Source organism: Somniosus microcephalus, chromosome 5, assembly GCF_052327205.1.
Source record: "Somniosus microcephalus isolate GS21.2 chromosome 5, FLI_Smic_1.0, whole genome shotgun sequence".
Classification (NCBI taxonomy): Eukaryota; Metazoa; Chordata; class Chondrichthyes; order Squaliformes; family Somniosidae; genus Somniosus; species Somniosus microcephalus.
In genome coordinates this window covers 103,581,910-103,604,296 of record NC_140991.1, presented here as the reverse complement: position 1 = coordinate 103,604,296, position 22,387 = coordinate 103,581,910, and the positions used below count along the sequence as shown (strand labels likewise).

The window sequence follows — 22,387 nt, the reverse complement described above, 5'->3', positions numbered from 1 at the left end:
TTCATTCACTTTACTTCCAATTTTCACCCTTCCCTCATCTTCACTTGGTCCATCTCTGACTCTTCCCTTCCCTTCCTTGACTTCTCTGTCTCCATCTCTGGGGATAGGCTATCAACAAACATTCACTATAAGCCCACTGACTGCTACAGCTACCTGGGCTACACTTCCTCCCACCCCGCTTCCTGTAAGGACTCTATTCCATTCTCTCAGTTTCTCCGTCTCTGTCGCATCTGTTCTGACGATGCCACCTTCCATACTAGTGCTTCCGATATGTCTTTTTCCTCAACTGAGGATTCCCCTCTACCGTGGTTAACATGGCCCTCGACAGTGTCCGTTTCATTTCCTGCACTTCTGCTCTCACCCCTTCCCCTCCCTCCTAGAGCCACGATACAGTTCCCCTAGTTGTCACCTTTCACCCCACCAGCCTCCACAATCAATGGATCATCCTCCGCCACCTCCAGCATGATCCCACCACCAAACACAGCTTCCCCTCCCGTCCCCTTTCAGCATTCTGAAGGGACCACTCCCTCCGCAACACCCTGGTCCACTCCTCTATCACCCCCAACACCCACTCCCCTTCCCACAGCACCTTCCCGTGCAAGTGCAGGAGATGCAACACCTGCACTTTTACCTCCTCACTTCCCACCATCCAGGGCCCCAAACACTCCTTCCAGGTGCAACAGCGATTTACTTGTACTTCTTGCAATTTAGTATACTGTATTCGCTGCTCCCGATGCGATCGCCTCTACATTGGGGAGGCCAAACGCAGATTGGGTGACCACTTTGCAGAACACCTCCATTCAGTCCGTAAGCGTGACCCCGAGCTTCCGGTCGCCTGTCACTTTAATTCTCTTCTTCGCTCCACTCCCACTCCGACCTCTCGGTCTTCTTCCTCTTACACTGTTCCAGTGAAGCTCAACGTAAGCTCGAGGTGCAGCACCTCATCTTATGATTAGGCACTTTACAGCCTTCTGGATTCAAATTTGAGTTCAACAATTTCAGACCATAACCTCTGCCCTTATTTTTTCACATGGCAGCTGTTGATGATTCTACCATTCCCATTTACGCCTCTTCCAGACTTTGTTTCTTTACTTGTCCCATTACCATCTCCTTTTGCTTTGTACAGTCATACCTTTTGTCATTTAATCACTCCTGCCTTCCACCCTATCACAGACCTTTCCTTTTGTTCTTTCCTTCCCTCCCCCTTTCCTTGCCCCTGCTCTTGCTTAAAATCTGTTACATCTGTAACTTTTTCCAGTTCTGACGAAAGGTCATTGACCTGAAACATTAACTCTATTTCTCTCTCCACAGATGCTGCCTGACCTGCTGAGTATTTCCATATTTTCTGTTTTTATTTCGTGTTTGACTAATTTGATTGAGTTTTTTGATGAGGTAACAGAGAGGGTGGATGAGGGCAGTACAGTTGATGTTGTATGCATGGACTTTAAAAAGGCGGTTGATAAAGTACCACACATTGGGCTTCTTAACAAAATTGAAGCCCATGGGATAAAAGGGGCAGGAACAGCATGGATACAAAATTGGCTAAGAGATAGTAAACAGAGAGTTGTGGTGAATGGCTGTTTTTCGGACTGGAGGGAGGTATACAGTGGAGTTACCCAAGGTTCAGTACTAGGACCACTGCTGTTTTTGATATACTTTAATGACTTGGACTTGGGGGTACAGGGTGCAATTTTGAAATTTGTAGATGACACAAAACTTGGAAGTGCAGTGAACAGTGAGGAGGATAGCAGTGGACTTCAAGAAAAGATAGACAGACTGGTGGAATGAGAGGACACATGGCAGATGAAATTCAATGCAGAAAAGTGTGAGGTGATACATTTTGATAGGAAGAATGAGGAGAGACCATACACACTAAATGGTACAATTTTAAAGGGGTGCAAGAACACAGAGACCTGGGGTGCTTGTGCACAAATCCTTGAAGGTGGCAGGACAGGTTAACAAAGCATATGGGATCCTGGGCTTTATAAATAGAAGCATAGAGTACAAAAGCCAGGAAGTTATGCGAAACCTAAGTAAAACATTAGTTCGGCCTCAGCTGGGGTATTGTGTCCAATTCTGGGTACCACACTTTAGGAAAGACGTGAAGGCTTCAGAGAGGGTACAGAACAGATTTACTAAAATTGTTCAAGGAATGATGGATTACAGTTACATGGACAGACTAGAGAAGCTGGGGTTGTTCCCCTTGGAGCAGAGAAGGCTAAGAGGAGATTTAATAGAGGTGTTTAAAATCATGAAGGATTTAGATAGAGTAAATCCAATGGCTGAAGGGTCAATAACCAGAGGGCACAGATTTAAGGTGATTGGCAAAAGAACCAGAGGCAAAATGAGGGGGAACCTTTTTTACGCAATGAGTGGTTAGGATTTGGAATGCACTGCCAGATAGGGTGGTGGATACAGAGTCAATAGTAGCCTTCAAAGGGGAATTGGATAAATATGGGAAGGAGAAAAAATTGCAGGGAAAAGAGTGGGGAAGTGGGACGAACTGGATTGTTCTTCGAAAGAGCCAGTGCAGACTCAGTGGGCCGAATGGCCTCCTTCTGTGCTGTACTATTCTATGATTCTTTGATTCTACATCATTGTTTTCAAGGAGGATGTTTACCATGATAGTGTCTGTGTTTGGTGTTCTGGTCAAATTAATTTTGTATACATAAACTTCAAGAGTTTTGTTGTAGCAAAACACAGTCAGTATATGTACCTATTATTTTCTAGGCGGACCTTTGGATCGGCAATGCAGCGGATTCCCTGCCTTTAGTGGGATAGCCCGTCTGTCATGGCTTGTGGATCTCTTTGGAGAGCTCACTTTCAAATCCGCTACGTTGGAAGAACAACAAAAGCAGCAGTATTGGAAGATGACAACGCACTTCCACACTAAGAAAAGCAGGTTTGTGATTCTGACACTAGTTATGTGACAGTCTTTAGTTCTACTAATTGAAGGCAATATAAAAAAGATACATTTATAAAGTACAGTTGAAGCATTGCCCATTTTCCTGAACATAGAGAGGCAAGAGAAGAACTAATAGTGTCTGTCAAAGTGTGTGTTCTTGTCAGGCAGTTGCTAAAGATCAGTGGTAGCAGTAATGGGGAAGCCCACAGCATGGGTTGGAAAGAAGGAGAGAGAATTTTGGAATTTAAAGTCAGATTACTGTGTCGTGCAGTGAATTGCAACACTCTCCTTTCACCTCAGAGACCTGGCTTCAAAATTAGCTGAGAAAATGGGATAAAAATGCTGTTCTCTCTTGGCACTTGGAGAATACTAGATTAATGAGGACTTTATATTAATTGGACAGTCTCATTCAGTTACACAATTGGACTATAGAGATCTAATTTAACAGCATGTGGAAAACACCTTGGCCTTTTCAAAATGTGTCACAGAACAGTTGGTTCCACACATTTTAGTCTTAGCAGGATTCTCAGTGGAAGTTTCAGAGCAGAGGAACGGTGCTTCCCGACATGGAGAAAATTTAGGTATAAATCAAATTTTGCCAACATGAAGAGCAGTTATATCATTGCATTGGGTGGATAATTGAGGCCTACTGTTGGAAGGTAGTACAGGAGGATTTACCCTGCATCTTATCTGTGCCTTTTTCTGGCTTGCCTGTTTGTTGTAGACAGTGAGTGCATAAAGTGAAAAAGCGTTTTATTCTATAGTACTGACCTCACTAAGTTTGATAGCAGAAAAAAAACTGGGGCAGGCACCAAGTGAAGTGGAGAGAACTGCATAGAGGGAGCAAAACGCAAACAGCGAGTCAACCTCCACTACCATCATGCCTTTATGACAACTGACTCGAGAATGACCAGTCTGAAGGCCTAGAGAAGATTGCTTACCCTAATTTGAGGGAATTGGCATGTGATGTGGCAAGTCAAAGAGGCAATATAAAGTAACCCAAAGTTGTAGGATGTGAAGTAATCAGATTTTTCCACAGAGGTATAAACTTGCGCCTGTTTGTCTCTAGTCTTCTTGAATTATACACTTAGTTGTAACTGAAGAGTGGGTGTATTGGTCCAATGCTTCTGCCAATGCCACTCTGGACCAGCTGCTGAGAGGTGGACAAAGGCTACCCTGCACTGTTTTGCCACCCATTTCCCTTTCCTATAGGTGGAGGATCATCTCTCTTCGGTGTTCCAGTTTGCTGTTGTGTCAAAATGTTAATTTTAGGCCTGGTTTCTGAGGTACTTTCTTTCACGATTTAGGAACAGAGTTTTACAATGTTTACTGCATTGATACTTCTATTTTCCCTGTGGCGTTTAATTTATGCCAACATGTTTGGTCTAATCCACAGGGAGAATCAATGTTACAAACAATTTAGAAAAACTATAGTAATCTTGTATGGGATTGAGGTTGGGTCATGAAAGTATGGCCCCGGTCTTGACAGGGGTGGGTTACGTAGGTGGAGGGGGGGGGCGGGGCGGAGCTTCGGGCGGGAAACCTAAAGTCTGGGTTTTAACTCCACAACATGTGTATTTTTTTTTGCCTGGATCCCCGCCCAGACGTCAGCCTGATTGACAGAATTGGCTTTCAGTTGGGCGGGGAGCTCTCTGGAGCAAGCCGTAGCCCCAGGTAGGGAGCCTGTAGCTGCTACTGCGAGTGTTTTGGGGGGGTGGGAGGAGTCTGCGAATGGGGGTGGGGATCCGATCCAAGGCAAGAAGGTAAGCTTGGGGGGCTGAGGCTCCTCCTGGCCCACAGGCAGTGCTGTAAAGGCACTTACAGTCTTCCCAAAGCTGTCCTCGCCTCCCTTCAGCTGTCAGGTTTCCTGAGACCTGGGAAATTCGTCCGGCTAGCGTTAAATCTAAGGCTGCCAGCCTCATTATAATATTTAAATGCCAACCCACGTCCTGGGAGCAGGTTGGCTGCCCACCCCTTGTTCCCTCCTCTGTTAAACCAGGAAGTGTGCGGGTTGGGGTCGGGTTTGAGATTTTAAAAGTTTTAACATCTCACCCAACCCCAACCCACCTGTTTTTGGGGGTTAAAATTCACCCCTATATTTCTGTTGCACCCATACCTCGTCCTAGAAATTGTAACTCTAGACAATTTACAATAGCAGTATCTGGCAGACTCGCAAATTCGGAGCTAGAAACTGTATCCCACCCCATTAATTGAAGACCTCTTCCCCTCCAGGAAGTCTCTGTTACATCACAATTAAATGTAGCTTTTTTCTGAGTACAACATTTATATAACTAATCCAATATATCCTGCAGGCATCATCGTAATTATGACAGAATTATTGCTGAAAAGGTTTTGCTTTTTGTAGAGGTATCTATTTCCTAGTGGCTCTAGCTATGACATTTGAGTTCACTGTTCTAGTGGTAGAATCAGGTCTGAAGTAAAAGGAGGCTGAGAATCAGAGTGATTAAGTGACAACTGATGCCAAGACACTAAGTTGTACCAGGGTAACAGTTCTGCTGTTATATCAAGGTATGATATGAAATATCAAATTACAATATCTTATCAAGTGTCTACTCTTTATTAATTCTATTTTAGTCCCTTAATCTGGATTGAAGAAAGAGGACCAGGGTTGAAACGCACAAAGCATATCAATTTCCAGTTCAAATCGGATATTTTGGATCATATTCCAGAAGTACCTAATAACCATGTCGGAATATTCATGCAAGACCTCAACCTGTTTGCCCAGAAGCTAGTAGGGCAAACACCCACTGAGCCCTCTGAAAAGAAGCGCATCCTGCACTGCCTAGGCCTGGCCGATGAGATAAGAGTTTTCTGTGAGCAGATTCCACCAAATTAACACAATAATTACACTTTCTTCTGATACTACAAATATATTGGTGCTCTGTTAGTTTGATGGATTGTCTTTAGGGATTGATATGTATGCCTGGGTTTTTTAATTCTGATTAATATGGATCCCTGTTTTAGACCTTTTCACCACTTAGATTAATAATAGAAAGTAATGTATATCCTGGTCGTAAGAGACAGTTACCAACAAGCAGTCGGATGGATGTTGCTGCCTGATTTCACTGGACTCTTCTTTTTGTTTTGTTAACTCATGCTGTTAATTGCTGAAACTTCAGAAGACTGGAGTTAGTGCTATTTTTTATTATGCACACAACTGGGGAAAGAGTTACAAGGAGTCAAATTGCAGTACTTTTTTTGCCCATTAGTAAGACTCCATGCACTTGACAGTTGTGGCTTGATATTATTTGATTGTTTCCATAGCAGCACAAAGTTATTAGCCAGACTTGTCCCTGTTCTCTTCTGTGGCCATGCAGTATGTATGCCGGGAGATTAATAATTGAAAATTGAACTTTAATTGAATGCAAAGGAACATTCCTCCCTAAATACTTGCTAGATCCATAAGCTCTCAATATCGTAATGTTAAAAGTACACATTGACCCCAGGTCCAAAATGCCATAATTTAGCAAAATTTTAATAAAATACTAGGACACTCTTCATCTTAATTTGCCAGCTCCACCATTTTGATTAATATAGTCCCGAGGAAGCAACTTCCCTGATGATTGTCTTTCTTCCCTCACTACAAAACAGTAGTTTGGTTCTTTTACCTGGGTTTTTACAAACCGAAAAAGAAAAAGAAAGACTTGCATTTATATAGGATTGGTGTGACCATGTTAGGGAGAAAAAGTGATTAACACTTCAAAAGTAATTTGTTGGCTGTAAAGTACTTTAGGATGTCCTGAGGATGTGAAAGGCACTAAATAAATGTAGCTTTTTTTTAAGTTCATCCTAGAACATCCAAAAAAATCCAGCTGGGTGTGAATTTTCTTTGATTTTCTAGCCATAAAAATAGAGTTGCAAAAATGTCACATCATGATTATGATATTCTGTGGGTTCCTTCACTCCTAAGATGTTTTCCATCTTATTCCATTTGCTATGCCGACTAAAAGAAAGACTTGCATTTGTATACGTAGTAACTTTCACAACTTCAGGATGTCCCAAAGCGCTTTACAGCCAATGAAGTACTTTTTGAAGCAGTCACTGTCCTAATGTAAGAAGCATGGCAGTCAATTTAACCTTAGTGTGAACACATGAACCTAGCTGGAGGATCTGCATTCCATCAAATACTCATTCATAGTTGTTACTTTTAACTATATAAATAGTATATTTTCTATTAAAAGGTTTGTGAAAGAGAGCTTCACAAGTCCAGGAATTTCCCAGGTCAGACAAGTGAGCACTTTCTCAGCTGGCTCCCGGCAGTCTCCCTGCCAGTGCCGGGGGAGCCCACCAGGGGAAGTGGCAGAATCAGAGCTGCTGCAGACCTCAGGCGTCTGCAGTAATGATAAAGGGTCCTGCAATCTCCTGAGCTGTTATAGATTGGAGGGAGAGGAGGTCACTTCAAGGTCCTTTCATTCCAATGGGGAACTCAAGACCGTTGATGTGCTTTCCCGGAACCAACCACCATCTTCTCCATGGTGGCCCCAGGAAGCGTTGGTAAGTGGGCAGACAGGAGAAAAATCTTACAGCTACCTGGGCCCCACATCCCCACCACCATTTGCATGCGGTGAGTGGGGAAGAAGCAGCCAGCGGCAGTCCTGGTCAGGCGGAAGGAGGGAAATCCCAGTTGGGGCTGTGAGGCAGGATCACGGAGAAAATGTCTCCTCTTTGTCTTGTAATATTACATCTCCTTGTTTACACTGTACTAGCTACTGAAACCAACTATTTTATATAAGAAAGGAAAAGGTCTTTTGGATGTCCCAAACAGCTTCACAGCCAACGAGTCACTTTTGAAATGCATTTACTGTGTTGTGTGCATACTTTTTCATGTCTAAGCCTTTCAGAATTGGACATTAAGCCAAGATTGCCGCATTGGTTAGAAAATACTTAACAAATGACATGTTTGTGTTTTATCTTAATAGAATATTTAATAAAAGCATCAGTCTTTGTAACCGTTATGTTTGCTCTATATTGATATAAATCTGTCCTGGGTTACTATTCCTAAGATTTCCCACGTGTAAACTGTACGTTTCCCCATTTAATCTCCGAGAGTTCAAAGTACACACACACACAGGGAAGTCATGGACTTGTCATTGGTCCATCTCTTAGCAGCAGATTACAGAGGAAAATTGGTAGAGGTTTGAGAAGAGGTCACCTGATCGCCTTTTTTGTTCCGGCAAGGTGCCAGTGATCTGAACAGAAAAGAAAATATTTAAAATTGAGGGCAAAAAAATACAAACTGCACCTGAAATTTTTCATCTTTGTAGGCTTCCCCAGTAGACCGGTTTGTAAAGACACTGTCCATGTGTAACTGATGCAGACTAGAAAGCTTTGAAGCTTGATCTGTGGTCTGTACTGATCTGAGCTAAAGCAGTAGTCAAGGTACTACACTTGTCCTCAGTGTACCTGAGGGAGAAAAAAAATCAGCCAGGATTCCCACTACTGATCACTATTCAGGAACCTGTACTGGAAAGTGAGGTGAGGACAGGATTGGATATGGCTATGATGTCCACCAACACTCACTGTCTAGGATTGCATATTAAGAATGGCCATTTGAGTGAGGTACTGGAGGGTGGCTGGTGCACAGAGAACCATACCCCAGTCAGGAGTTAATGTGAATAGGAGAGTAAAGGGAGAAAATTAGAGGAAGTAACAAAAAAATCTTCATCATAAGAGAGAGGACTCCAGTGTTTGGGGATCAATAATGCAAGGTCAGTTCATGCATAATGTTGTGCTACTTCAGGCAGATCTTTGCTAACACACCAGGAGCGCCAAAGCCGCAATGTCACACCAGTAGGCTACTGCCACATGAGTATTTTACCCTACACCTTGACCTTGCTGGGAAGTGTTAAATTTAGTGATATGGCAGCTCTTAAAGGACTGCAGCTTGACATTAAGGATGAATTATGGTGGTAGCAGAAAAATGTCACAGTGGAGATATGGGCAACACTCCTCCCTTTGATGCTGAAAGGTTGGAGATCCTACAGGAGGTGCACCAAAGGAGGGTGGCCCAATTTGGGGCTGCAGGCCACCCTCCAGTAAAAGCACTGGTGCAAGCTGCATGAAGGTCACAGCTGAGTCAATGCAGTCAGCCAGGTGCTTGGCTGAAAATGAGGATCAGGTTTTCTGGTATCAAGAGCAAGGTGAAGGTAAGTAAGCTGCTCACTTTTGCATACTTTTCTTGTGGGGGCAATCAAGCATGGTAGTTGGGAACTACTGTACCCTCTGTAAGATACCATTTGAAGCATTGCACACAACCATTGCCCCTTTGCACATACTCTTTCATTATGCAAAAGATGGAAGTATACTCTTCTTGCTGGAGGAGGTGAAGGTGGCAGCCAAGGACCAGCACATAGGCTCAGGCTTCCAGCCCAAAGTGCTCCTCTGCTTTCAGGGAGCTTCTCAGTGTGGTCAGCAGCTATGGATGCAGAAATTAGCCCTGGTCTCCTAAGATCCCTTCACCAAGTGTTGCTTCTTCTTCAAAAGATACAGGCACTGTGGACTGCCACATAATGAAGGCATCATGGCTGCTTCCTGGATAATGACCATTGACATGCATACTGAGTTTCTGCCGTTGAATGTCACGGGGCAGTGGTTAGACGCTCGCTTATTGGAGATAGTCATTGCCTGGCACTTGTATGGCGCGAATGTTACCTGCCACTTATCAGCCCAAGCCTGAATGTCATCCAAGTCTTGTTGCATGCGGGCACGGACTGCTTCATTATCTGAGGAGTTGCATTGAACACTGTGCAATCATCAGCGAACATCCTCACTTCTGACATTATGATGGAGGGAAAGTCATTGATGAAGCAGCTGAAGATGGTTGAGCCTAGGACACTGCCCTGAGGAATTCCTGCAGTATTGTCCAGGGGCTGATGTAAGGAGGCTGACGCTCAAGTGGGTTCTATCTTCATCTTGCACTTAAGGAAACCCTGCCACCCTCTGTGGCCTGTCTAGCTGATGCCTCCTTTCCACAGGGAAAGTGATGAAGGTGTTGCCCCATGCAAATTTAGTTGTCACTTGCTTGATACATATGTATATTGCAGACTGATGTGCAGATCTCCTCTGTGATGGCATAGAAAGATCCAGTAGCTTGAAAGTTTAATGATGTGACCTTTCCTTATCAAAGCACTTTGCAGCATATAAGGAGGATATGCGGCCCACTATGCCTGTGCCAGCTCTCTGAATGATTTAGCCACTTAGTCCCATTCCCCTGCCCTTTCCCCATACCCCTTAAGATTTTCCTTTTTCAAATATTCATCTAGTTCCACTTTAAAAACTATGATGGATTCTGTTTCCATTATTGTTTCTGGTAGGGCATTTCATGTTCGAATAACCCCTCATTATTTCACAAACCTCAATCAGATGCCCTAACCTTATCTGCTTTAATGAAAGAAGCCCAAGTTCTCCTCATAACTAAAACGCTTTTATCCCTGGTATCATCTGAGTAAATCTCTTCTGTACCTTATCTAGGACCTTGACATCTTTCCTAAAATACGGCAACCTATCTGTAGAGCTGAGCTGGCAGAGGCCCTCAAAGGGGAGGGCTAGGCTGATCAGGGTGGGGAGACCAGTGGAAAGTATTGCAACAGTCGGGAGCATTTTTATGAAGATGCAAGAAAAGGGAAAAATGCTCCAAAATTCATCCAGGAACTGTTTTTTGGGCGGCCTACAGAGATCCTTTTAAGGGATATTAGTTTGGCCACATCCCACACACTGTCAGTAAGTGGGACTTGTGCAGCACGGGCTCCATGAAATGGCATTGGGCTCCTATAAACATCATAGGACCCCGATTTGTATTTAGCAATGAGGCTCCTGCCTGATTCCGGCAGGAGGCCTAGCCACTTATTTTGAGACCCGGACTAAAATGAAGTTGTGGGTCTACTAGGATTTGATACCAGAAAAGCATTGTAATAGCACAGAGGCAGCCAAGAGTCAAGAGATTCGATGGACATTAGAGCTGTGTTTCATCAGCATACACATGGATGCTGACCCATTGCCTGTGGATGATGCTGCCACATGTACGCTGATGACACCAAGCTCTACCTTACCACCACCTCTCTCAACTCCTCCACTGCTTCTGTGCTGTCAGAATGCTTGTCCAACAGACAAGCTGCAATTTCCTTAGTTAAGCATTGGGATGACTGAAGCCATCATCTTCGGTCCCCACCCCCCGCACTCCCTGTACCCTTGCCACTGACTCCATCCCCCTCCCTGACCACTCAGGCTCAGCCAGACTGTTTGCAACCTAGACATCATATTCGACTCCCAACCTGAGCTTCCTTAACAATATCTACTCCATCACAAAGAATGTCTACTTCCACTTCCATAACATCACTCACCTCCACCTCCACCTCAGACTATCTGCCATTGAAACCCTCATTCATACCTCAGTCATCTCCAGATTCGACTATTCCATTACTCTCCTGGTCGGACTCCCATTCTCCACGTTCTGTAAATTTATGGCTATGGGCCCTGACAGCATCTCAGCTGTCCTGCTGAAGACTTGTGCTCTAGAACTAGCCGTGCCTCTAGCCAAGCTGTTCCAGTACAGCTACAACACTGGCATCTATCCGACAATGTGGAAAACTGCCCAGGTATGTCCTGTCCACAAAAAGCAGGACAAATCCAATCTGGCCAATTACAGCCCCATCAGTCTACTCTCAATCATCAGCAAAATGATGGAAGGTGTCATCGACAGTGCTATCAAGCGGCACTTACTAATAACCTGCTCACTGATTCCCAGTATGTGTTCCACCAGGACCACTCAGCTCCAGACCTCATTACAGCCTTGGTCCAAACATGAACAAAGGAGCTGAATTCCAGAGGTGAGGTAAGAGTGACTGCCCTTGACATCAAGGCAGCATTTGACCGAATGTGACATCAAGGAGCCCTAGTAAAACAGAAGTCAACAAAGGAGGACAAAGGGATTAATTAAGAGGGGGGAAATAGAGTATGAGAGTAAGCTTCCGGGGAACATAAAAACTGACTGTAAAAGCTTTTATAGATATGTGAAGAGAAAAAGATTGGTGAAGTCAAGCGTAGGTCCCTTGCAGTCAGAATCAGGGGAATTTATAATGGGGAACAAAGAAATGGCAGACCTATTAAATACATACTTTGGTTCTGTCTTCACAAAGGAGGACACAAATAACCTCCCAAGGATGTCGGGGAACATAGGTTCTAATGACAGGGAGGAACTGATAGAAATCAGTATTTGTAGGGAAATGGTGTTCGGGAAATTGATGGGATTGAGAGCCAATAAATCCCCAGGGCCTGATAATCTACATCCTAGGGTACTTAAGGAAGTGGCCCTAGAAATAGTAGATGCATTGCTGGTCATCTTCCAAAATTCAATAGACTCTGGAACAGTACCCATGGATTGGCGGGTAGCTAATGTTACCCCACTGTTCAAAAAGGGTGGTAGAGAGAAAACGGGGAATTACAGACTGGTAAGCCTGACATCGGTACTGGGGAAAATGCTACAGTCCATTATAAAGGATGTAACAGCAGAGCACTTGGAAAAAAGTGACCGGATTGGACAAAGTCAACATGGATTTACAAAAGGTAAATCGTGCTTGACTACTGGAATTTTTTGAGGATGTAACTGGTAAAATAGATAAGGGAGAACCAGTGGATGTGGTATATTTGGATTTTCAAAAGGCTTTTGATAAGGTCCCGCATAAGAGATTAGCATGTAAAATTAAGGCACATGGGATTGGGGGCAAGGTATTGACTTGGATAGAGAACTGGTTGGCAGACAGAAAGCAAAGAGTTGGAATAAACGGCTCTTTTTCCAAGTGGCAGGCAGTGACTAGTGGGGTACCGCAGGGATCGGTCCTTGGACCCCAGCTATTCACAATATATATTAATGATCTGGATGAGGGAACTAGATGTAATATCTCCAAGTTTGCAGACGACACAAAGCTGGGTGGGCGTGTGTGCTGTGAGGAGGATACTGAGAAACTCCAGTATGATTTGGACAGGTTGGGTGATTGGGAAGAAGCATGGCAGGTGCAATATAACGTGGATAAATGCGAGGTTATCCACTTTGGTGTCAAAAACAGGAAGGCAGATTATTATTTGAATGGCAATAGATTGGGAGAAGGGGAAGTGCAACGAGACCTGGGCGTCCTTGTGTACCAGTCGCTGAAAGTAAGCATGCAGGTGCAGCAGGCGGATAAGAAGGCAAATGATATGTTGGCCTTCGTAGCGAGAGGGTTTGAGTACAGGAACAAGGATGTCTTGCTGCAGTTGTACAGGGCCTTGGTGAGACCACATCTGGAGTATTGTGTGCAGTTTTGGTCGCCTTATCTGAGGAAGGATGTTCTTGCCACGGAAGGAGTGCAGCGAAGATTCACCAGGCTGATAACTGGGATGGCAGGAATGACGTATGAGGAGAGATTGAGTCAATTGGGCTTGTACTCGCTGGAGTTTAGAAGAATGAGAAGGGATCTCATCAAAACTTACAAAATTCTAACAGGACTAGACAGACTAGATGCTGGAAGGATGTTCCCGATGGTCGGGGAGTCCAGAACCAGGGGTCACAGTCTAAGGATAAGGGGTAAGCCATTTAGGACAGAGATGAGGAGGAATTTCTTCACCCAGATAGTGGTCAACCTGTGGAATTCTCTACCAAAGAAGGCAGTAGAGGCCAATTCATTAAATATATTCAAGAAGGAGTTGGATATATTTCTTAAGGCTAAAGGGATCAAGGGATATGGGGAGAAGGCAGGGACAGGGTACAGAACTTGGATGATCAGCCATGATCTCATTGAATGGCGGAGCAGGCTTGAGGGGCCGAATGGCCTACTCCTGCTCCTATCTTCTATGTTTCTATGTTTCAATGGGAATTGGGGGGGAAAACTCTCCAATGGCTGGAGTCATACCTAGCACAAAGGACGATGGTTGTGGTGTGAAGCAATAAGCCATATAACCTATTCAGAAAAATACACCATTCTATGAAAGAATTCTGGCTTTATTAAAACATGACAAACTGGGTTTGGAAATCTAGAAACCTAACTAAGCTGTGAAAGCATTCTGGCTATAGAGATAAGATAGTTGTTGACACTGAATCAATAACCTTATTGAAACAGAAGGTTAAAGGCTCCCGACAGGCTGACCTTTGGGAACAAGACAATGGTTCACCCTGGACAAGGTGTTCTAATTTACACTTCGTAAAGAAGCACATAAAAGTAAGAAACATCTGCCTTTGTAAGACGGTTTAAATCAAACATGGCCACAGTAAATAATAATTCTAATAGGTCTAAGAGCGTTAAAAAAACAAGCCTGAAGGCTTTGTGTCTTAATGCAAGGAGCATTTGTGATAAGGTGGATGAATTGGCTGCGCAAATAGAAGTAAACAAATACGATTTGGTTGGGATTACGGAAACGTGTCTCAAGGAAGGCCAGGACTGGGAACTCAACATCCAGGGGTATTCGATATTCAGGAAAGATAGGCAAAAAGGAAAGGGAGGTGGGGTAGCATTACTGGTTAAAGAAGGGATTAACACAATTGTAATGAAGGATATTAGCTCTGATGAAGTGGAATCTGTATGGGTAGAATTGAGAAATACTAAGGGGAAAAAAACGTTAGTGGGAGTGGTTTATAGACCTCCAAACAGTAAGGTGGAGGTTGGGGATGGCATTCAAAGAGAAATTAAAGAAGCGTGCAATAAGGGCACAGCAGTCACCATGGGTGACTTTAATCTACATATAGATTGGGCCAACCAAATGAGTAACAATACTGTGGAGGAGGAATTCCTGGAGTGTTTACAGGATGGTTTCCTGGACCAATATGTCGAGGAACCAACCAGAGATCAGGCCATCTTAGACTGGGTATTATGTAACGAGAAAGGATTAATTAGCAATCTTGTTGTAAGAGGCCCCTTGGGTCGGAGCGATCATAATATGATCGAATTCTTCATTAAGATGGAGAATGAAGTAGTTGACTCGGAGACTAGGGTCCTGAATTTAAATAAAGGAAACTATGATGGTCTGAGGAGCGAGTTGGGTAGGATTGATTGGGGAATGGCACTCAAAGGGTTGACGGTGGATAGGCAATGGCAAACATTCAAAGACCAAATGGATGAACTACAGAATTTGTTCATCCCAGTTTGGCATAAAAATAAAACAAAAAAGGTGACCCAACCGTGGCTAACAAGGGAAATTAGGGATAGCATAAGGTCCAAGGAGATGGCATATAAATTGGCCAGGAAAAGCAATAACCCTGAGGATTGGGAGCAGTTTAGGATTCAACAAAGGAGGACAAAGGGATTAATTAAGAAAGGGAAAATAGAATATGAGAGTAAGCTTGCAGAGAACATAAAAACTGACTGTAAAAGCTTTTATAGATATGTGAAGAGAAAAAGATTGGTGAAGTCAAGCGTTCGTCCCTTGCAGTCAGAATCAGGGGAATTTATAATGGGGAACAAAGAAATGGCAGACCAACTAAATACATATTTTGGTTCTGTCTTCACAAAGGAGGACACAAATAACCTCCCAGAGATGCCGGGGAACATAGGGTCTGATGAAAGGGTGGAACTGAAAGAAATCAGTATTTGTAGGTGATGCGCCATCAATTACTCAAAAGACTGAGGTTAAGCGAGTAACAATCAGGCTTTTATTAACTAAAGAATGAAGGTCTTGTCTCGAGTGGTCGACCCGTCCAGAATACTAAGGGACTGGGAGGTAGTCACTTATATACCTGGAATAGTGGGAGGAGTCAGCCGAGGCATGTCCAGACCTGTACCTAGTGGAATACACATACAGACACAGACAGGTATAACAGTGGTTTACCACATTCACCCCTTGTTTAAAAATGAGTCCGGCGGGGTGAAGTGTATTTAAAAGTTCGTGTATTGGAGTCTCTCCGGAGGTCTTGTCTGCCACTGTGATCGACGTGGCGACGGCAGGGGTGGTGGAGCTTCCGGTGTCGCGTCCCGTGTAGGCTGGGGCCCTGGAGTGTAGTCCTCATGGGTGACGGTCCAAGGCGAGCCGGCTGCTGGGGTTGGATATCGGGTCGTGGCGGGGGGTGGTAGTGGGTTACAGCGGTCCCCGAGGGTGCGAGGTCTCGTATGGAGACTGTGTCGTAGTGGGTTACAGCGGTCCCCGAGGGTGCGAGGTCTCGTATGGAGACTGTGTCCTCCCGCCCGTCCGGGTATGCAATGTAAGCGTACTGGGGGTTGGCGTGGAGGAGGTCGACCCTCTCGACCAGGGGGTCCATTTTATTGGCCCTCACGTGTCTTCTCAGTAATACCGGCCCTGGGGACGTCAGCCATGGCGGTAACGATGTCCCCGATGTGGACTTCCTTGGGAAGACAAACATTTTCTCGTGAGGGGTGGCATTGGTGGCAGTGCAGAGCAGTGACCGAATCGAGTGGAGCGCATCGGGGAGCACCTCCTGCCAGCGGGAGGTCGGAAGGCCCCTAGACTTTAAGGCTAGTAGGGCGGCCTTCCAAACTGTTGCATTCTCTCTTTCCACCTGTCCGTTCCCCCGGGGGTTGTAACTGGTGGTCCTGCTTGTGGCTATACCCCTAGCGAGCAGGTACTGGCGTAGTTCGTCGCTCATAAACGATGAGCCCCGGTCGCTATGGATATAGCTGGGGAAACCGAACAGGGTGAAGAGGCTGTTCAGAGATTTAATGGCCGTGGCACTGGTCATGTCCAGGCAGGGGATAGCGAACGGGAACCGGGAGTACTCGTCAATGATGTTGAGGAAGTACACATTGCGGTCGGAGGAGGGGAGAGGCCCTTTGAAATCGAGGCTCAGGCGTTCGAAAGGGCGAGTGGCTTTTATCAGGTGGGCTCTGTCTGGTCTATAAAAGTGCGGTTTGCACTCAGCGCAGACTTGGCAGTTCTTGGTCATGGTCCTGACCTCCTCGATGGAGTAAGGCAGGTTGCGGGCCTTGATGAAGTGGAAGAACCTGGTGACCCCCGGGTGGCAGAGGTCATTGTGGAGGGCCCTCAGCCTATCGATCTGCGTGCTGGCGCAGGTGCCACGCGATAGGGCATCTGGGGGTTCATTGAGCGTCCCAGGCCGGTACAAGATCTCGTAATTGTAGGTGGAAAGTTCGATTCTCCACCTCAAGATCTTGTCATTTTTGATTTTGCCCCTCTGCTTGTTGTTGAACATAAAAGCAACTGAACGCTGGTCAGTGAGCAGGGTAAATCGTTTTCCGGCCAGGTAGTGCCTCCAATGACGCACAGCCTCCACGATAGCCTGGGCCTCCTTCTCGACCGCGGAGTGTCTGGTCTCCGGGCCCTGGAGGGTTCGTGAGAAGAATGCCACAGGTCTCCCCGCCTGATTAAGGGTGGCGGCCAGAGCGAAGTCGGACGCATCGCTTTCCACCTGGAAGGGGATGGATTCGTCCACTGCGTGCATGGTGGCTTTGGCAATGTCTTCCTTGATACGGTGGAAGGCTAAGCGGGCCTCTGCCGTCACGGGAAAAGAGGTGGACTTGATCAGCGGACGGGCTTTGTCTGCATAGTAGGGGACCCACTGAGCGTAGTAGGAAAAAAACCCTAGGCACCTCTTCAGAGCTTTTAGGCAGTGGGGCAGTGGGAGTTCCATAAGGGGACACATCCGGTCCGGGTCGGGACCGATGACCCCGTGTTCCACAACACAGCCAAGGATGGCGAGGCGGTCTGTGCGGAATATGTACTTCTCCTTGTTATATGTCAGGTTCAGGAGTTGGGCGGTGCGGAGGAATTTCTCGAGGTTTGCGTCATGGTCCTGCAAGTCATGGCCGCAGATGGTCACATTATCTAGGTAAGGGAAAGTGGCCTGCAGCTCGTTTTGATCGACCATCCGGTCCATCTCCCTTTGGAAGACGGAGACCCCGTTGGTAACGCCGAAGGGAACCCTAAGGAAGTGATAGAGGCGGCCGTTTGCCTCAAAAGCAGTATACTGGCGGTCTTCAGGGCTGATGGGGAGCTGGTGGTACGCTGATTTCAGGTCAATGGTCGAAAAGACGCGGTACTGCGCGATCTGGTTGACCATGTCAGCTATGCGGGGGAGTGGGTAGGCGTCCAGCAGGGTGTAGCGGTTTATTGTTTGGCTGTAGTCGATGACCAGGCGTTGTTTCTCGCCGGTCTTAACGACCACAACCTGGGCTCGCCAGGGGCTGGAGCTGCCCTCAATAATCCCCTCCTTCAGGAGCCGTTCCACTTCGGTTTTGATGAAAACCCTGTCCCCGGCACTGTATCGCCTGCTCTTTGTGGCGATGGGCTTACAGTCGGGGGTGAGGTTAGCAAACAGTGGGGGGGGTGGGACTCTGAGTGTGGAGAGGTTGCATCTGGTGCGCGGCGGGCAATTTGGAGGCTGCTGGTTGCAGACTGTGAGTGGGGGGAGGGGGCCACCATACGCCATTGTAACGCTTTTGAGGTGGCACTGGAAATCCAACCCCAGTAGAACAGCAGCGCAGAGGTCGGGCAGGACCAGGAGTTTAAAATTATTGAACACAGTCCCGTCTACTACTAGTGTCACCACGCAGTAGCCGCCAATGTCCGCTGACTGGGACTCGGAGGCCATAGAAATCCGCTGGTGCGCAGGCAGGACTGGGAGAGAGCAACGCCGCACCATGTCGGGGTGGATGAAGCTCTCTGTGCTCCCGGAGTCAAAAAGGCAGTTTATTGCATGGCCGTTTACCTTAACGTCCATTTTGGACCGAGCTAGCTGGTGCGGTCTCGTTTGGTCCAGCGTCACAGAGGCCAGCGTAGGGGTCGGTGTGTCGCTGCGGGTATCAGGTGGGGGGGGGGGTTGGCAGTCTGCTGCATCCCGGCTGGCATCCAAGATGGCGGCGTCCATGATTCCCATGTGGCTGGAGTCGTCCAAGATGGCTGCTGCTGCGGTGGTTCGCACATGGCTGGGGAGGCCCAAGATGGCGGCCCGCACGGCCCACACGCAGCGCTGTTGGGGGCCCAAGATGGCGGCTCGCACGGCCCACACGCGGCGCTGCTGGCGTTTGGGGTGGCTTTGGCCTTGCAGATGCTGGCGTAGTGTCCCTTTTTCCCGCAGCCCGAGCAGGTCGCATTCTTCGCCGGGCAGCGCGCTCTGGGGTGTTTGGCCTGGCCACAGAAGTAGCATTTCTGGCCTTGGGATACTGCTGTCTGGCTTTGGGACACTGCTGCGGTAGTTGGGCCGTTGTTGGGCTGTGGCTGGGGTGGCACGGTGCTATGGGGCTGTCCTACCGTGTCCCAGGTTGTCGTTGTCCACGGTGCAGAGGAGTAGGCATCCATGTCCCGGAAGGCTGCGTCCAGCGTTAGTGCGATGTCGGAGGCTTTGTCGAGGGTGAGGTCACTCTGCTCCAGCAGTCGCTGTCGGGTGTAGTTGGACCTGTGGCCCGCTACGAAGGCATCCCGGATCAGTTCCTCCGTGTACTTAGTGGGCGTTACCGCCTTACACCCACAGGCCCGGCCAAGCACGGACAGTGCTTGGAGGTATTTCTTAGTCGATTCCCCAGGTTGTTGCTTGCGACTCCCCAGAAGGTGCCTAGCATATACTTCGTTCACAGGGCGCGTGTACTGGGTCTTGAGGAGCTGGAGGGCGGCTGTGTACGAGGTCGCGTCCCGGATGACTGAGTACACTCGGTGGTTTACCTTGGAGATCAGGACAGACAGTTTGTCCACATCCGTTTCGACCGCAGTGGAGGCAGTCAGGAATGTCTCGAAGCATGTGAGCCAGTGAGCAAACTTGGTGGAAGCGTCCACTTCCCGACTGTCCAGGTCCAGGCATGCTGGTGTGAGGATCTTCTCCATTATAAAAAATTTAGTTAATAAAATTGATGCGCCATCAATTACTCAAAAGACTGAGGTTGAGCGAGTAACAATCAGGCTTTTATTAACTAAAGAATGAAGGTCTTGTCTCGAGTGGTCGACCCGTCCAGAATACTAAGGGACTGGGAGGTAGTCACTTATATACCTGGAATAGTGGGAGGAGTCAGCCGAGGCATGTCCAGACCTGTACCTAGTGGAATACACATACAGACACAGACAGGTATAACAGTGGTTTACCACAGTAGGGAAATGGTGTTAGGAAAATTGATGGGACTGAAGGCCGATAAATCCCCAGGGCCTGATAATCTACATCCCAAGGTACTTAAGGAAGTGGCCCTAGAAATAGTAGATGCATTGCTGGTCATCTTCCAGAACTCGATAGACTCTGGAACGGTACCCATGGATTGGCGGGTAGCTAATGTTACCCCAATATTCAAAAAAGGTGGTAGAGAAAAGGCGGGGAATTATAGCTTGACATCGGTAGTGGGGAAAATGCTAGAGTCCATTATAAAAGATGTAATAGCAGAGCACTTGGAAAGCAGTGACTGGATCGGACAAAGTCAACATGGATTTACAAAAGGTAAATCATGCTTGACTAATCTACTGGAATTTTTTGAGGATGTAACTGGTAAAATAGATAAGGGAGAACCAGTGGACGTGGTGTATTTGGACTTTCAGAAGGCTTTCGATAAGGTCCCGCATAAGAGATTAGCGTGCAAAATTAAGGCACATGGGATTGGGGGCAAGGTATTGACTTGGATAGAGAACTGGTTGGCGGACAGAAAGCAAAGAGTTGGAATAAACGGGTCGTTTTCCGAGTGGCAGGCAGTGACTAGTGGGGTACCGCAAGGATCGGTCCTAGGACCCCAGCTGTTCACAATATATATTAATGATCTGGACGAGGGAATTGGATGTAATATCTCCAAATTTGCAGACAACACAAAGCTGGGGGGGAGGGTATGCTGTGAGGAGGATGTCGTGAAACTCTAGCACGATTTGGACAGGTTGGGTGATTGGGCAGAAACATGGCAAATGCACTATAATGTGGATAAATGTGAGGTTATCCACTTTGGTGGCAAAAACAGGAAGGCAGATTATTATTTGAATGGTAATAGTTTGGGAGAAGGGGAAGTGCAAAGAGACCTGGGTGTTCTTGTACACCAGTCGCTGAAGGTAAGCATGCAGGTGCAGCAGGCGGTTAAGAAGGCAAATGGTATGTTGGCCTTCGTAGCAAGAGGGTTCGAGTACAAGAACAAGGATGTCTTGCTACAGTTGTACAGGGCCTTGGTGAGACCACACCTTGAGTATTGTGTGCAGTTTTGGTCACCTTACCTGAGGAAGGACGTTCTTGCCATGGAAGGAGTGCAGCGAAGATTCACCAGGCTGATACCTGGGATGGCAGGAATGACGTATGAGGAGAGATTGGGTCGATTGGGCTTATACTCACTGGAGTTTAGAAGATTGAGAGGGGATCTCATCGAAACCTATAAAATTCTGTCAGGCCTGGACAGACTAGATGCAGGAAGGATGTTTCTGATGGCCGGGGAGTCCAGAAGCAGGGGTCATAGTCTAAGGATAAGGGGTAAGCCATTTAGGACTGAAATGAGGAGGAATTTCTTCACCCAGAGAGTGGTGAACCTGTGGAATTCTCTGCCACAGAGGGTGGTGGAGGCCAGTTCATTATGTATATTCAAGAAAGAGTTGGATATATTTCTTAAGGCTAAAGGGATCAAGGGATATGGGGAGAAGGCAGGGACCGGGTACTGAATTTGGATGATCAGCCATGATCTCATTGAATGGCAGAGCAGGCTCGAAGGGCCGAATGGCCTACTCCTGCTCCTATCTTCTATGTATCTATGTATCTATGTAAAAATGACATCAAATAAAACACACATGCCATTACACTGTTTTTTATGGTAAACTTAGAACACCTAGAGAAGAGACATAATTCTGTAATGCTACCAGCTGAGGTGACTGTAAGAACTGCAGGGGTCAGCAGAAAAATGACTAGAGATAATTAGCTTACATCAGCAGAAAACCTTAAAGGAAATACCACTGGAAAAGGGTATAAATATTGAACTCTCAAATGGGATAGTAGACTCGATTTAAAGGGGCAAAGCAATTCTCGGCTTCAGAGGCAGCTCTGTAAGTCTCCAACTCTTTGTACCTCGGGGATCAAAGGTATTTGATTTTGGAGGATATCCTGAGCAGAATACTAAGAACTGCAAAACTGTAACGAAGTTAAGATTTGAGAGTAAGGTTCTCTGATAATAAGATTGTAAGCATTCTCTTTTTTTAACTGGTAATGTTGCGATTGACTCACCAACTGTAAATTACATGTCGGTTCTTTAATAAATCTACATAGTTTTAGAATTGTCTTATATAAGACTTCTGTATCAAACTCGCGAACTCAATTTCTGTACACTCTTTGGTGAGGGGTTTTAGAATTCTGGGGGAGTTTCTCGGACCCTCATAATATCCAGAATGTTACAGTCTAGCTAAACTTATTAAAAGTGCTATCTGGAGGATGTCATACCTGGCACAAAGAAAGATGGTTGTGGTGGTTGGAGGTCAACCATCACAGCCCCAGGAGATCGCTGCAGGAGTTCCTCAGGGCAGTGTCCTAGGCACAACCATCTTCAGCTGCTTCATCAATGACCTTCCCTCCAACAGAAGGTCAGAAATAGCGAT

The 22,387-nt window shown here is 46.4% G+C and overlaps 1 protein-coding gene across 2 annotated transcripts in view; it reads left to right on the top strand.

Moving 5' to 3' along the window:
• Window positions 1-6,977, top strand: part of blvra (biliverdin reductase A) — a 69,338-nt gene extending 62,361 nt beyond the window's left edge. For both annotated transcript variants that reach the window (XM_085988062.1, XM_085988061.1), the window contains 2 exons: window positions 2,731-2,902; window positions 5,501-6,977. In XM_085988062.1, coding sequence (XP_085844188.1) covers window positions 2,731-2,902; window positions 5,501-5,762 — 434 coding nt within the window. In that variant the 3' untranslated portion in view covers window positions 5,763-6,977. The remainder of the gene's footprint in view (window positions 1-2,730; window positions 2,903-5,500) is intronic.
• The last annotated feature ends 15,410 nt before the right edge of the window (window positions 6,978-22,387 follow it).